The sequence below is a fragment of the Chamaea fasciata genome, unplaced genomic scaffold (assembly GCF_029207755.1).
Source record: "Chamaea fasciata isolate MVZ Bird 193981 ecotype frontalis unplaced genomic scaffold, bChaFas1.0.hap1 SCAF_7, whole genome shotgun sequence".
NCBI lineage: Eukaryota > Metazoa > Chordata > Aves > Passeriformes > Sylviidae > Chamaea > Chamaea fasciata.
Window position 1 is genome coordinate 28,670,362 of NW_027094092.1, and position 17,028 is coordinate 28,687,389.

At 44.7% G+C, this 17,028-nt stretch overlaps 1 protein-coding gene and 1 long non-coding RNA gene across 8 annotated transcripts in view; one reads left to right on the top strand and one right to left on the bottom strand.

Annotated features, from left to right (window-relative positions):
* The first annotated feature begins 1,999 nt into the window (after positions 1–1,999).
* On the top strand, positions 2,000–5,785 carry LOC136292463 (uncharacterized). Its single transcript, XR_010721902.1, has 3 exons — positions 2,000–3,546; positions 3,907–4,074; positions 5,592–5,785. It is a non-coding gene; the product is annotated as an uncharacterized lncRNA (long non-coding RNA).
* The window catches only part of SMOC1 (SPARC related modular calcium binding 1), a 162,356-nt gene continuing 149,949 nt past the window's right edge, over positions 4,622–17,028 (bottom strand). For 4 of the 7 annotated variants that reach the window (XM_066188207.1, XM_066188208.1, XM_066188202.1 and 1 more), the window contains 3 exons: positions 15,881–16,128; positions 8,813–8,863; positions 4,622–7,087 (listed from right to left, as the gene is read on the bottom strand). In XM_066188207.1, the coding sequence (XP_066044304.1) occupies positions 7,071–7,087; positions 8,813–8,863; positions 15,881–16,128 (316 nt within the window). In that variant the 3' untranslated portion in view covers positions 4,622–7,070. The remainder of the gene's footprint in view (positions 7,088–8,812; positions 8,864–15,880; positions 16,129–17,028) is intronic. The other 3 variants (XM_066188203.1, XM_066188206.1, XM_066188205.1) reach the window with 3 other exon arrangements.

Here is a 17,028-nt window from a genome sequence, read left to right on the forward strand (position 1 = left end):
GAAAGCTCTCTGACTTTGACACTGAATCCAATGCATTGTGAATCTAATAGGCTGTGGTTCCTCAGTTTGCTTTATGTGAATGTCTTCTGGGATAGTGCCAGAAGCCTCTCCAAAGTCAAGACATATCACATCCAGTGCTGTTCCCCCCTAGCCATGAGGAAAGTTATCCTGTCAAAGAATGGAACCAAATTAGTTTGAAACGATCTGTCCTTGGTGAAACCTCAACAAACCCATTCCTGGCATTTATTTACAAATTTATAAATCTTTAAAGGATTAGAGAATAACTGGTCAGTAGCTTGCTCCTTTAGGTTTTCACAGAGAGATATCAGGTCTGTAATTCTCTAGGTTTTTCTTCATCACCGGTTAGGTGATGTTGCTGTGCTCTCTTTAAGTCCCCTGGCAGCTCACGTGTAGTCTGCAATGCTCCAACACCCATCCCACGTTTCATATTTTTTCTTCTCATGCTTCAGACTGCTGAAGAGCTCTTGATCCACTTTATTGATCTCTACTTACACTCCCTCCATTTCTCTTGCAGCAGGATAGTTTCTTATTTGGACTATGACTCCTTTTATCAGTCCCCAGATCTCTTTTATCATTTAGGACATCTCTTCACAGATCCTGCCTACGAGCTTCCTGAATTCATTTATATTTGATGTTTTGGTTTTTTGGAGCCTAAATACTTTGAGATTAACTCATTTTACAAAGGTCTGGTATCCAAGTGCCTTTTGAGGAGAAAAAGCTTGCAGCAGACATCTCAACAGTTGTGTTGGAACCCACTGCAGAAGGCAAGGGTAGCCCAGATTCTTGCTAATAGATCCCTTGGGGCAAACTGGAGTGAAAAGACACTGAATGAGTGGTGTTTGTAAAGATACACATGTAGGGTTTATTGTAGAACCATTTGGTTGCACTGTAAAACAGTCATTTTTGTTATTGTTATGTATAATAATATGGCAACACAAAAGCATAAAAAATACCACTTAAGAAAATGAGTAAGAAAGAGAAGGAAAGGATAAGAATAGAAAGGTCTCACAATGAGCCTTGATTGTTGCAATTTTCATGTCTCTTGTCAAAGTGATGGTTTCAGACTGGATCCATCGTGTGGTGGGGAGAAGTCCCTAAAACACCACATCTGCTGGGTTTATATTCACTCTGATTCATGTAGGAACAACCAGGTACCTCCCCTGGGGTAGGGACTTTCAACTGGATGATGTAATGTTGTGGATCAGTTCGGGAATCTTTGACACCTTCTAAGACAAAACAGCTGCCAGTAAAATGAGGGATTTGAGTCCATTATGGCCCATTACGGCCTATCAGCAGAGACGAGAACCTTCAGGCTATGTATGAATGTCCCAGTACTGTGTTCCAGCCGGGGAGTTATCACTGCTGACTTCATTTGAGTAAGGACAGAGACAGTACCCTCCTCACAGGATTTGCCTCTTTCCTTATGAGAAAAGAGCTGACACAGCATCTGGCTGAAGAGAGAGCTATTTCTGAAGTGACTTGGATGTTCCCACTCTGAGCTGGCAGGTTGTCTCAGGGAAGGTTGTATGAAGGTGGCTGAGGCTGGATTACTTACATCCAGCTTGCCCCATGAACGTTGGAGCCATCAGCATTCCAGTCTCTCTTCCAGTATCACTGATGAACACATTTTTCTGCCCAGACCTGGGATGAGTGGACAATAGTATCCCCTTTAAGTTCCTGTCACAGTCCAAATTCCAGTTAGCAGGCATATTTGGGGAGGGGGGGGACTTCTGTGGTCACAGAAGGACAACAAAGTTTCTCTGCAGTCTCCTAGAGTAGGCAAAAGTCCTCTGATCATTTTTGCAATGTTTAAGCCTTTAACTTGAAACAATTTTAACAGCTCCAGAGATGCAAAAATTAACTTTCATGTTGGGCTGCAGCTGAACAAATCCAACCTCAGCCACCTTCATCCAGCTTTCCCTGAGACAACCTGCCACCTCAGTGTGGGAACATCCAAGTCTCTTCAGAAATAGCTCTCTCTTCAGCCAGATGCTGTGTCAGCTCTTTTCTGACATGGTGAAGCCAGCAGGAATCACTTCAGTGGTCCCAGCCAAAATCATGACTGAGGTAGATAGCAGTGGCAGGTAGTGCTATGCAAGGCCAGTCCTGTGCTGCAAAATGGGACACTGGACACTCAAACTGCAGTTTTTAAGTACTTGAAGCACAGCATAGAGATGCCACAGAAGAACTTGTTTCACCGGAGTCCTTTGTTCATACACCATAAAGCAATGAGTTAAGGATCTGGTTTGTACTGGGTTTTTTTGGTTTTTTTGTTTTTTTTTTTTCCTATTCAAGGTGTTTTCCAAACTAAGGAGCATCACTTCCACAGATCGTTCTGTCCAATTTAATATCAGCTTTTGAACAGTTTCCAAGGTATTTTGCCTGAAAGAGCTTGTAAGGGCTGGCTGCTGAGAAGTCAGAAGGTCAGCATTCTGCATGTGGCTTGTGTTTGTTGTGTTACAGATAAGAGGAAAAAAGGGAGAGGAGACAGAAGCAACCCTTTTCAAGTCCTTTTGACTTGCTTACATTATGGCAGCACTGCCAGGGAAAGGGTGATAACTTCTTGGGGTACCTTCAGTAGACTCCAGAAACAGGAAGCATGGCCAAGGAATCTGTCTATTCTTTTTCAAAATTCCCGTTTCCTGGTTTTAGTTAAGTCTTGCAGAACCCCAGAGATAAGAACTACTGCTCTCCCCTTAGCCCAATTACTTGTTAGCCTTGGTAATACAAGGAAATTCCCTTGGTTTGCCAGTTCATTCTTGACAGATGTACATTGGCTGTCACACCTCTGTATTTCCTTCTTTAATTGTTGAATTTGCACCTAAAGACTTAGCAGAGCCCTCTCTGACCACCTACAAACAGGCCAGCCTGTGACCACCACACAAGCAGAAACCCTCCCCTGGGACTGCAATTGCCTTGCCTTCCATGTGCAATAAATGAGCTGGCTCCTTATTCATTGCAAGAGATTTACATTGATCATGCAAAATGACAGTCATGACAAAGCTGGTCAAATGCACTTGAAGGGATCAGTGTGTGGCCTCCTCTGCCATGGACCTGGTGCTGCACCCTCTGATGAACGCCACTTCCTCGTAGCCTACAGCAGCAGCAGCTTTCCAGCATGGGTTGCTACTTACCATCTTTGAGGATTAAAAGGTTTTGGACAACAGCTAGAAGATACTATTTCAGGCTCCCATGGAGTGAGGCATGACCTGCAAAGTCAAGTCTGAAGGCCCCCATGTGAAAGGGAGGTGCGAGGACACGCAAGGGGCCATGCCTGTCTTCTACCCGTGCTGTGAGGAGACTGTGCTACAAGATCCCACGCGCCACGTTCTACAATCATCACTACGCTCCTTCTGAAGCTTCACAGCCCTTCTAAGCAGGCTGGTCAGATTCAGACAGCTGTCATGAAACCACAGAGATGCACTCTAGAGTTTGTTTTAGTTCAGCCTGGAGGCTTACACACAGGGGAGAAACATCACAGACATCCAAACCCAACCACAGACTGACACCTGACTCTGCAAGGAGGTAAGTCCCCTTCCCTCTCCTACAGCACTGTAGGAGTAACTGGAACTCAAGATTCAACAAGTAATCACCACAAGACACTGGAGCAAAAGTTATCTATTTTATTACAAAACCAAAACCGAACAGATGCCTTTCAGTTAGACAAATTTGCCATAGGCAGAAATGCCCTGGGTCAGGGTAAGTTCACTATAAACTCAGGCCATGGAAAGCAGTGCCTTCACAAAAATGAATCCCACTGTAATGCAATTTCCTACAACACACTATGCCCTTGGAAGATCAGCAAAAAAGGAAAGGTTTTTTCACTTCTGGCAGGACAAACAGACGACTTGCACTGTTGAGTCCTGGTTCTCTTCTCTGTCCCAGCCATTTTCAGCTGTCATTCAAAGCAGAGCTGGAGAGGCCCAGGAGGACTTGAAGGATGAAGAGACACATGCCCAGGGTCTGCTTTCAGACACAACACTGTCCCAGCTTCAGAAAGATGCTACTACTGCTGCAAGGCAGAGCAGAAGATTGGTGGCTTACAACCCCCAGGTAAGGACAATTCGGCCTAGCAGCCAGGTGGGCTGGCAATAAAACCAAGAGGGGAAGTCGGCAGCTGAGGCACTGCTCTCATCTGATGAGTAGAGGTTGATGGAACAGCTCATAGCATGGGCTGTGTGCATCAGGACCACGACGGTCTGCACAATCTTCCAACACAAACCCAGAACAAGTAACCTGACCTCTGCCTGGACATTACACCATCATGGGCCTTCCATGGCAATGTACAAGTGTTGCCAGCAGCTGCTCAGAGACCCACACAAATTCAGCATGTCAGGATACAGGGACTTGGAATTGTCTTGTGACAGGGGAAAGCAATGTAATGCCTGGTTCCCAATCTATCCATAAAGTTAGCTCTGGCCTAGCAACAGGAATACCCATAAATACCAAAGTTAACCAACAGCCACCCCTTGTTTGCCTTCCTTGAAGAACTGACCCAATTTTAGTTGCAAACCACATGTGAATGCATGCCTTTTGGAGGGGAAGGACACAAGGATGAGAAAAAGGAGGTCAGCAGAAGGAATTATGTAACAAGCAGGAGTGGTGGCTGGCTGGTTTATTTCCAGAAGAAGATGCAGTTAGTTTTAGCAGTTCAGCAGTCCCCTGGCAATCTTGTGGGGCATTGCTCAGCCCCAGTGCTTGGCTGATAGAATTCCTAGAGGCATCCAATTGTCTGTTTCTGCTGGGTATAACTATACATTAAAAAAAATCCCTGACCAAACGAAGAAAAATCCCACCCCCAAAAATCCCAAACACCAACCAACCCAGCAGCCAGAACTTTTAATTCCTAAAACTATAATATTAAAATGAAGAGGGTTGTTTTTTTTTTTTTAATACAGCCGGTTTCATTCTTTACTCCCTACAGCAGGATTAGTGAGTGTGACATGGAAATTTTTAACTATACACTAAACCAAAATATTTCAACACACAAAAGATGGGTCCAGGGCATTAAAAAACAACAACGACACAAAAAAAAAAAAAACAACCAAACAAACAAAAAAAAAGCAATCAAGAAGGTGGGAGCTTGTAGGCCAAAAACGCACATACATTGTGTGTGAGAAACCATGAAGATCCAGCAGCAGGATTTGCTCTTGCTAAAGAGATGACTTCTTTATAGTATGATGTATATTTCAGATATTACCAGAGGTGTTTCCAACCATGCCATATGTTTTAATTAGCTCCAATATACTTCCCAGAGGAAGAGTTATTACTACTCTTAAACACTTATTTATAGAAAGGTTTGTTAGTTTTTCTTTCAACTTTCCATTTTGTCAACAAGCACTAACTTACTGCATCAGGACACTTTTTTTGGTGATGCATTCATCTCATGCTATTTTCATGATGACATAACAGAGCGAAGATGCTGTGTTGTATCATCTTATACCAAAGCAACAGAGCCTTGAGGGATGAGTCCAGTCTCTACAGCAACCTATTGCTGTTGCAAGTAATTGTTGGTGTGATCTCATATTAGCATGTCATTTCATCACCTTCACTACAGTTTCTTCTAACAGGTTCTTGGTCCAGAGATCAGTGGCAGAAGGATCACCAGGTCTGAAGTGTGAGGCTGCTCAAAAGAGGCGAGTGCTGCCAGTGTTTGGAAATAAACAAAGCAAAACACTGCATGTCCCATCACACCCTGCCCAAATCTAGGACTGCTGTTATGGGCACCCCTGCCAAAGAAACAACTTTGGTAAAACTGCTAGTGGTTGATACAGCCCCTGTGGCTTCCAAGAACACTGAATTCCTCTCTCCAAGCCTTCACTGTTATTGTTACCCAGTGTCACAGTACCCAGGAGGTACTGGCAACAGCAAATCAGGCAAGTGGGCAGGCACACCACTGTGCAGGAGGACAGCTTGGATTCACAACCATCAAGGACAAGAAAAGTCACTGCTGCCAAACCTTCCCCAGTGAGCATGGCCCAAGCTGTACTGTTGAAACACAAGTAAAGCAGACTTTTGGGGACGAGCAGCACGACTGTGTCTGTCTGCACTGACAAGTATGTCCTTTGCTCTTCAGCAAAGCACAAGGCAGGCTAATGCTGCTTTTAGCAGGCTTCTCAAAATGTTTATTGCTCTACAACATGCAGATGAACACTCTGTCAGAGTAGAAGATGCAAGACTTCACTCTACTGACTCTACTAGGCCTATGGCTCCCACATCCTTCCTACAGCTTTAGATTCCAGAGGCATGGCACATCTTTGCTAAGCATGTTATCTGAGCATGAATAGCAATGCATTTGTATTTCATTTCTGCCCGACTTGCAACAGGTGCACAAACTACTTCTGTACATCCCTAATACAACCCTTTTCTATCCCTACTTTAAGCAGCTTTGCACCAATACTTACATGAAATCTGTGCTCTCAAAAGCCCAATTGCCTGAGTTGCAGAGAGCTTTATGGTGAGAAAAGGGATTCTGCTGCTGTCAAGAAGCATTTGGAATCTGGGGCACTGTGTGCCCATCTGCAAGAACAGTTCATGCTGATACACTGGCTCCTTTCTGCACGGAGGTGCTGTTAAGGCCAGCCACTGAATGATGGTTTGGTGGCAGAAATGCATTATTATAATCCATTAAATGCAAAGTGTCCCTCTAACCCTAACAGCCCTCAAAAGCAAAGGGAGGAACAGAACAGTGACTCCAACCCCTGTACAAGACAACTGTACAATTTACATATATATTTATATACAGTATATAAAATTCTTTGAGTCCCAATGAACTCAATTTTACATCATCAGTAGCTGTTCCAATTTTAAAAAGTCATGATACTGCTTCCCTCCACTTTCCAAAGTATTAGATAATGGCATTGAAAAGCAATTAAAAACAAACCCAAACCAATTTTTTAAAAGTGCAAACGTTCTGGGTGCCACTTCTACTACACTGGATGTTGCTGATGCTGCATGCTTGCTCACAAGCAGCAAGGTGTCCGTCCATCTGTCACTGGATCTTTTCTTCCTTTGGGTCAGCTCCTGCCTTCCCTTCTTGTCTTCGGCTGCTACACCAGGCGACCTACTGAAAGAGTTGGATGGGGTGGGCAAGGAGGGAAAAACAGAACACAAGCAGAACAAGTAAGGGGAAAAGGCAAATTAAAACAAAAAGAAACCTGACTGATAAAGATCCAGTAGAGCCTCTGCTGAAGCCATGGCCCCAGAAAGCTGAGATCCCAGAGTAAGTGTGAGGCTGAAAACAACCAGAGGCTACTGAAACAGCCTTGCTGGAAAAAGCATTGACTGAGTCACATGGAGCCTGAGGGACTGATGTATTTTTAAACACAAAACACCACTTTCCTCCCCCTCTCTGGAAATGGGCATGCAGTCTAGGGAAACCACTGGTCCAACATCCTTTGCTCTTGCTCTTCTGCCTGGCACAGCTGATGCAGAAACCCACGGCTGCCAGGCTGCCCTGCCACCATCTCCGCATCAGCCACAGCCAGCTGCCTCCTCTAGTAGACAAGCGGGTCTTGGAGGAGGCCTTTCTTCAGAAAGCTTTTGTTAAGCTCCTCACCAAAGGTTCTTAAAGAACCAAAGCTCTTATGGGATCAGAGCTAGAGCTCTGTGGATTAATTACAGGTGAAATCATGCTAAAGAGAAAGAAAAGTAGGGATTTGATTTTCAAAGAGGAGAATGGCTACCTCACAGGGAGGAAAGGCCTCACTGGGATCAGTGCTGATCAACATGCCCTGTTACAGAGGGCAAATATTGTTAAATGCCAAATTATTTCATGTAGCCATATTTGCAATCAATTGCACAACTCTGCAAAAGGTGTCTGCAGCTCATAAACAGAACAGATTGTTTTCCATGTCTGTAAGTGCAGTGCAGTGTGGGAGTGCAGGTGACCTGTCCTACACTGAGCACTTTGAGCGACAAGGAAGGGACTGAAGCCACCACAATTGTTCAAATGCCTCTGCTCAGCTTTTAGCAGCAGGCAAAAATCAAGTACATACTCAGAATGGAGGACACACCAGGAAATATCACATCATCAATGCACAAGGTGTAGCTGATCTTTGTCTTCAGTTCTCTGGTCAGCCCATCTCACCAGGACCAGCTACATTCCCCAGAAAGATAAGGAGGACAACAAGAGGTATCGGAAGACTTCTGGCATTAAATAAATACACAGCCCAGGTCTCCTCAACACAAAAAGTAGTCTAACCAGACATATGTAGGACAGCTACAGAACAAGTGGCAAAAGATATAGGCAGGGGGGAACTTCTCACTGCTTCCACCAATCCAAAATGAGAAGTACCCAACAAACCCATGAGGCAGCAAGTCTAAAAGCAAAGCAAATGATGTTGTTCATGCCTGATGAAAGGGTCTATGCGATTCAATGCCACAAAGTCCAGGGGAGAGCAGACCTTTACCACGATAAGAGAAGTGTCTTCATGGGAACTTGTCCATGGAGTAACGTAATGTAAACACAACAAATCACCTAAATTATTAGACAGAAGTAGAAGCTTGATAGAAGTAGGAAGAGTAGGATAGGAGAGTAGTCATCCCATAGCTGCTTTACCATATTCTAATTCCTTAGTAACATATCGTCTGTTCCAGCAAAAGACATAGAGCTGGACTTTGAAATGATGCATTGGAGCTGCATGTTGGTTTATTTAAATCTCTTAAGAACAACTTTGGTTTCCACCTGTTTCTATACTGCTGTTCTAGAACATAGGAGAACAGGGGAGAATGAATTCTGCAATACATGCTTATCACAGGAAAAAAGAAAACGTTCTGACAAGATACTCACTGAAAGGGTTAAGGCCTTGTCTTTTTCCATTGGGCAAACTGCTCAGGCTACCTGTAAAATCCAAGAACCACATTAAAGGAAGCAAATTCTACGGCATGACAAAGGAGCCTTCCTTTGTCTGCTGCCAGAGAGCAGGTTCAAAGCACCCCCTCTGAGCATGCTCACAGCAAGTCCTGCCAACAGGATTCACATGCAAGAGTCTAACCAATGTGCCTGAGATGAGAGATGTTAAATACCTGGTGTTGTAGCAGCTGAATATCATCAAATCTAGAGGTTGTGCGTCGGCAAGAAACAACAATTACAAGGTTAAACTGAACAGTGGAAGAAGAAGGAAGAAAGGAAGAATGCAAGTAGTATCATGAAGTTTCCCCAAGCAAGCAAAATAATGCCATGTAGAAAGGAGGCAGACAGAAGAGAGTGAAGGTACAGGCAATACAAGACAGCCCAGGTTTATTAAATCTTTCACCCGAATCAAACAAACAAGTGCCTAAAATCAAAGACCAGAACTTATACCTGGCAGAAGGGCAGAGCTGTGACTGCATTATGAGATAACAGGCACACACACCCTACACCAGATGGAGCTCATGGCAAGGGCCTCTGCACTGGGTACAGACAGCTCAGGGATTACAGGAGCTGTCGAAAGCATGTCACACTTCCTGTGAGCTGCTTCCTCTGATTTCAGAGGAGGGATTAGCTGAAAATGGGAGCTCCTGCTCCCAGGCAGCAGCAGTAAGCCTGTTGTCACCCTCCACTCCAGCCTATGACTTTGATTTGTGCATACACATGACCTGACTGCACAGCTCACTCTGCACATCAAGTACTCTACTGCACATGCTGCACGTGCAGAAACAAGTTAGGCAGAAGCTCAGAGGGCAGGGGCGAGGTGCAGGAAGCCCCAGGGCCAGGAGGCTGGGCTGTAAGATGGGAATGGAGTTGCTGGGAAGAAAAAGGCAGGGGGAGAAAAAGGTGGTAGTGGCCAAGGCTGAAACGGAACACAAAACACAGCCTGTTGGTTTAGAGAACACTAGTAAGAGAAATTGTGTAAGCACAGTAAGTTATTCCAAGACCCCGAACACCAGCCCAGTACCAGCCACCTGCCCTGCTGGGATCAGCAGAACCACAGCTCACTGATGCTTGTGTGTCAAATGCAGCTCTGCTGCCATGGGCAGAGGCCCCACTGCCAGGGCCAGCGGATCTGCCCGGGCTGACTGGCACTCACAGCCTGGGCGCTTCCTGGGTGGCTGCCAGGCCCCGGAGGGCACTGCCAGGCTGTCCATCACTGCCCTGGCTGGCAGCCCGGGGAAGCCAGAGGGCATCCGCAAGAACCCTCCCCGCCTTCAACACCCAGCGCAGGTGAGCTGTGCATGAGCACCACCCATCTTTGGAAAGAGCTGAGTGAGCACTGTCTGTCTTTGGAAAGAGGCAGGGAGCTCTGTGTGTGTACAGAAGGCAGGAGCATCCCCCCTGCCATGGCTGGTGTGCTCGAGCACACGGCCCCGTGCAGCCGTGTGGAAAACCACGCTAGGGCTCATCCCCTGCTACTCTGGGGGCAGAGAGCACCACCTTCAGCTGCCTGCCTGCCTGCCAGACAAACCAGGCCAGCCATGTACACCTGTCAAAGGCAAAACCTTGCCACAGCAACACGGCACTGCTGACACAAAAGAAAGGAAGGAATATGGCAGGCAGTGACTGTGGGTTATTAACATATAGCTGAGAAGTCCTTGGATATTGTGGACTAATGTCCCATCATTTGGCAAGTTTCATAAGGCAGAGTATTTGCTCATCCTCACAAGTACACTGTCTTGGATAACAGTTCTAGTCACACTGGATTAGGCCAAGTGTCTTTCAAAAGAAAAAGCCCCAAGGAAACCCTGGCAGCTCTTCATAGGAAGTTATTATTTCTCAGACATACTGAGAAAACCTTTCACCTTCTGGAGAGAGAAACAGCCTTGCATTCTCAATACAATACTGATGTCCTAATTCATACTATCACTAATTTTTGTAAAGATTAAAGGCAAATTACTGCACCTCTAGAAAGCTTCAAAGGGGAGCATCTGAACAAGACAAACAAAACCAAACACTGAACCAGTGCAGCTCCTTTCATTCTACTCTAACAGCAATTAAATGTACTTTGAAATTACTTTTTAATTCAGTCATTACCTGGTTACAGTTTTCTCATGGCCACTCAGATTGTTATTTTCTATCATCATTGGTCCAGAGGCCTTTCCCAGGTGACTGCTCTTTGCCACCTTCTCCCACACAGCAGCTTGTACAGTAATGATATAGAGCAAGTCATTCCCAGCCTCCCAAGCATGCAGTTACTTCTGAAGATAGCAATAAGAAAGGTGCAAAGCATCACTGAATGAAATCTGCTGCTCAGATTGCCTGAACAGCAGATTTCTACTTTTCCTTCTTTCTGTAACATTTCCTCAGATTCAGTAGAAAGTGATGTTCTGTTTAATTGCATACACATACACTTTTTAATTAAGATATTTCAATCCTGTTTCTGGACTGCACTCTTGGTGGCTGGGTTCCACCTCAGACATCCTCATGTCCTGTGAAGTGCACCCAACACCTACCATCTGACAAGCTCTTGGATAGCACAGCAATCACAGGATCTGAGCTGGCAGAAGGGAACTTCCCGTCAGCTGGCAGAGGGACATTTCTTTGCTGTTTATTCCCTTAGCTCCTCTTTGGGCAGGCACAAAATGCTGACTTTGTCTTCTGAACTTGGAAGAATATAGAAGTAAAACTCAACTCCAACATTTTGCAGCCAGCACAACTAGCACAAGCCTCCTCAGATCAGCCCTCCTCTCCAACATCACTGGACTCCAATTAATCTTGGGTGCAGTAACTTTCCAGCAAAGCTTTACAATGTGTGTCTATCTCCTCTCAAGGATCCTGCCTTTTGACTAATGCAGAGAGATACATTTGTTCTTTGATCACAGATGATTCCCCCCTTAACTCAGGCAGTGCAGACTATGCTGAGGAATGCTAACTTTTAACAGGCTGTAAATCAGTCTGTTTTCCTTCCACTATTCCTCAAACAATCCTAGATCAAGTGATGCCAAAGACTGTTTCTGGCATACTCTAAGCTAAAAGACTTGCCTGCCTGTTCTGCACCAACTTAAGAAGCCATTTTCAGGCTTTTGCAAACACTCAAAGGCTGACTCTTATGTGACCACTCCATTCTGAAATCCAAGAATGGCATTTTTCCATATAAATGGCCCCTGATAAAAACAAGTCTGGTTTAAAGAGAGGGACAAAAAACTGTGCAAAGTGACTACCAGACCTAGCAGATTTGCCAGCAACTTTTTGGGTCACTATAAGGATGGAAAATAGGAAGGGTTTCTGATAGACTGGGCAGCTATTTTTGTCACTGGAGAACCTCTGGTTGGCAGTACCCACATATTAGGTTAGCACAGATAGGAAGAGACCACTGAGGAAGGGAAGACAGACACAGCTATGCATCTCAAACAGATTTAATTCTAAGCTGGAAAGAGGTCAGATTCAGGTTTGTCCTTACAAATATCCCAGCTGAATCCCCACAAATAAATCTTATTTGGACTCTCTAGCTCCCAAGAGGCACATAACAGTAGTGTGTTATCTATGCTCTATGCTTCCTTTAAGCAGCTCTATTTCCACTTTTGGAAGGAACTGCCCAACAAAAAAAAAGCAAAACACTGACAAAAATGCAGAATGCTTAATATCTGTTTTCCTCAGCATCCCAAATACTACAAAATTTGTATTATGTTTTATTTTCAAAGCCATTACAAGTGTTCAATTTGCCTAGCAAGAGGCATACTCATCTGGAAGGATGACCCACTTCATTTTAGTCCTTATGCTACTGGACACCCAAAGAGTATTTGGACCATCTGAGCTAAGTTTGCTTCTAATGAAGTATAAAAAGGGGAAATTATAACCTTCCTTGCCTTCCTGCAACCCCTCCTCAACCAAGCTAGACCAGAAGAACCTTTCAAGCAAAGCTTTTGTTGAAACAGAAACATTTCCATGAAAAGTTTTGTTTTCATCTAACATCATCGGTTTACAACTGAAAGTACATCATCAAAAAGGTTGCCAGCTAGCTCTTGGCTTGAACCCACAGTGACCTCAACCCCAGATCTTTGGAGGCCATGGTACAGAGAAAGACAGCAAAATACAGGGACTGACTGCATGAACCTATGAGCAGGATAAAGGAAAGTTAGAGAAGGGTAAGATTGCAGAATCATAGAATGATTTGGGTTGGAAGGCATCTTAAAGTTCATCTCGTTCCAACCCCCCCACCATGGGCAAGGACACCTTTCACTAAACCAGGCTACTCAGAGTCCCATCCAACCTGGCCTTGAACACTCCCAGTAATGGGGCATACACAGCTTCTCTGGGCAATCTGTTCCAGCCCTTACCATCCTCACAGTCAAGAATTTTTTTCTCATACCTACTCTAAACCTACTCTCTTCCAGTTTGAAGTTATTTCCCCTGGTCCTGTTACTCTGTGCTCTTGTAAAAAGTTTCTCTCCCTCTTTCTAATAGGCTCCCTTCAGGTACTGGAAGGCCACAGTTACATCACTCCAAGCTTTCTCTTACAGGATGAACAATCCCAGTTCTCTCAGCCTTTCCTCACAGCAGAGGTGCTCTATCCCTCTAATCATCTCACGGCCCTCCTGTGGACTCACTCCAGCAGGTCCTTGTCCTTCCTGTGCTGGCACCCAGAGCTGGATGCAGCACTGCAGGTGCTCAGGGGTCTCAGCAGAGCAGAGCAGAGGGGCAGAATCCCCTCCCTGGCCCTGCTGCCCACGCTGCTTTGGATGCAGCCCAGGACACGTTTGGTTCTCTGGGCTGGGAGTGCCCATGGCTGGGTCATGTCCAGCCTGTCACCCTCCAGCACCCCCAAGCCCCTCTGGGCAGGGCTGCTCTGATCTGTTCATCCATAGCATGTGTTGATATTGGGATTGTCCTGGTTGGATTGCCAAAGTGCAGGACCTTGCCCTTGGTTGTCTTAAACCTCATGAGATTCCCAATGGGCCACTTCTTAAGCATGTCCAGGGCTCTCTGGATGGCATCTCATCATTTGGGCATGGCAACTGCACCACTCAGCTTGGTGTCATCTGCTAATTTCCTGAGGGTGCACTCAATCCCACTATGTCAATAATGAAGATATTAAATAACTGGTCCAGTATGAACCCCAAGGGACACCACTTGTCCCTGATGGCCATCAGGACTCTGAGCTCTGGATGTGACCATCCAACCAATTCCTTATTCACCTAATAATCCAACCATCTCTCTACAGAATAGAGAGGATTTGTGGGGGACCATGTCAAAGGCAAAGATATTGACTGTTTCTAAATTTAGCAGCTCTTATGAATAGGAAGCATAGAAAACATGTCATCTACCACCTCACAACCTCATGAATTCTTAAAAAAGATCCATTACAACCTTGCTTACTGAACCTCTGGAGCACTCTCCCTCTGTTCTTTCTTCCATGTTAGTACCTGCTCTCTGCACTGCCCCCTGCGCTGCTTTTTAGTCCTCAACATTCTTTAACTTATCCCTTCATCTTTCATCCTCAAGGCTTGTGAGGTCTGTAGTAGGTACGTGGAGCTGTATGACAGAACAAGATCAGAGCCCCTTTTTGACCCCAGTCCTGTCCTCCTCATACAACAGAAGAAACAATGAAAGGTCAAGGCTGTGTTCTCAGCAAACTGTTGGACAATCAGGCACTCACAACAATGTCTTGCTGCCTTCTTTCCCCTTCACATGGGCTCAACATTTCACATTTTCTTTCTTCTCTCCCTTTGATTTTTTTCCCCTTCCATAAACTAAATTTTGAACAGTCAGTTGGCCAGGGCAGCAGATTCCAGAGAGTCTTATTCCAGGCCAAATAGCAATAAAATCCATTTGGCATATTCGTCCTATTGGGAAGGTAATAAAATTAAGGACTGCTATTTTGGTATGTCATTCCTCAGTAAAGTACTGATGACTAAAAAAACACCTCCACAGGGCTAGGAAGCTGAATGCTTCTCACAACTGACAAGTAATGATATATGCTTATTATGGTAACTAAGATGTTTGCAAAGCACCTAGAAAATGCAACTTCCCAACATCCAAAGGTACTGACTCCCTTCCCACTTGTGCTAAACCTGAGAAAAGGACTAAGGAAAGATTACAATGGGAGAAAAAAAAGCCACCCTTCCCAACTACCGTGACACTTATAACAACAGCTGTCTGCACAGCCAAAACACCTGCACAGGAAATTAGTCCCCTGGAATCTCCCTGTTTCCCTCCTCCTGCCAAGCAAGTCTGACCACTGTCAAGAATGACTGATAATTATTGAACCTGTGTTGAACAGTTTCAATTCCTAAAAGTTCCAAAAATATCAGCTTGGTTTGGGTCCCAACAGATGATGAGGTGAAGATGAAAAAAGGAAGAAAAGGCAGGAGGGTGGGTTGATTGCTCAGATGCTAAACAGAAAGGAAAATAGGTTATCCACATGCCTTATTTCTCCCCCATTCTCAAAGTACAATTTAATTCTGAAAAAGGGCAACAGTACAGCCCTGTGCTTTCTTTCTGACTTGTTCTCTTTGCATCATCCACTCTCCTGCATGCTGAATTTAGCAATGAAAATAAATATTATTTCTGTTAGTAAACAGGGTCTCCAGAGAAGGACTGGGTCTGTGCTGGCTCATACATCATCCTGCCTGCATGGCTGAGACAACAGAATCTTGTTAGCAGGGTATTATTCAGAAGGGACCTGGTCTTAACCACAGTTTCCAAGGACTTCAATGGTGCAAGCAGTGTTCTGGCCAAGAACTCTCATCTGTTGTCCTGTTTATGTACAGTGCTTAGCATAGAGGCCTGTGATAAGGCATAGAAGATGGAGCCATAAAACAAGTAACAAGCTACATTTGCATCGCAGTGTATTAATCCCACTCATTTCCTCACACAAACTGTGACACTTTTGAAACAGCTGGGAGAAAACGGATTTCTGCATTTGCTGTTAACTCAGTTTTTATATGCCATGTTTTTTTGTCAGTTTTTACTGTCATGCAATGAGGAAGAAAAGGCCCTCACCTCCTTCCTTGCTGACTCCCAAACACCCTTTCAGCTCCTGAAGCGAGATTGACTTGTCCTTGTTGAGGTCACAGTAGTCAGTGAAACGCCGGGCACATTTCTTGGGCTTGGCTTTCTTCTTCACATAACGTTTGAAAGGCTTTAGCTCCCGCTTGTTGATGTCATTGCTGCTGTTGTTGTCCAGCTGGCTGAAATACCAGTGTACCACTCGCTCCTCTAGTGTGTGGCTGGGGTCTGGCTCAGAGAACCTGGAACAGAGGAAGCACAGGCCCCCGCCAAGGGGGTGCTCTCACCAACACTGTCAAGCACATGCTGAGGAGCAAGAGCTGCTCATCGAATCAGGCAAGTGCTATGCTGTGTTCAAAGTAAGCAAGAACCACGGGTCTTCCAATCTCCTCATTTTGGCTGGGCTCTTTTGAGACAGATGAACTTTTCCCAAAAATGTCCTTTAGCATTAACAAGTGAATTGACAAGAGAATCTTGGAGTCCGATATCCTCAGGAGCTCTAGTTCTCCTCACACCACTTGCTGAAATCCTAGATTAGCCTCATCCCAGAACAATCATCATTAGAGGGCAAGAGACAATCTCCCTGGTCCTTTCAATCCTTGGGCTCCCATTCAAATTACCAGCAAGAGAGCCATGAGTGTCAGCTGTCATGGTATTCCTGTGACAGTAACATCTAGACTTCAGAAAGGGAACAAATTAATTTAATGCAAGACACATTCATTATTTGAAAATGTCCTTGACAAGATACAATATTCTCCCTGTATCTGTTCAAATAATCTGAACTCCTCTGCTGTATTTTCAGCATTTTTCATGCTTTTCACATATCTGATTGACACACAAGATTTCCATAGCAGATAAACACCACAAATCCATTAAAAGCAGTACTACAGAGCTGGCAACTTCAGTTTGTTTCATTTCTTAGTAATTGTGGTATTACAAATTTGATGCTATTTGACTCACATTTTCTTTCTGTAGACAACAACAATATCAGAGAGGAAGAGAAAAAAAAAAAAAAAGCAGGAACAGCAACAGCTACAGACACTCAAATATAGAAGACTGCCTTTCAACATCATGCCATCATTGAACGGGCACTGTTATGTCATACCATTTAACCAGTGTCTGGTGCTCTGCAGCAGCAGTGG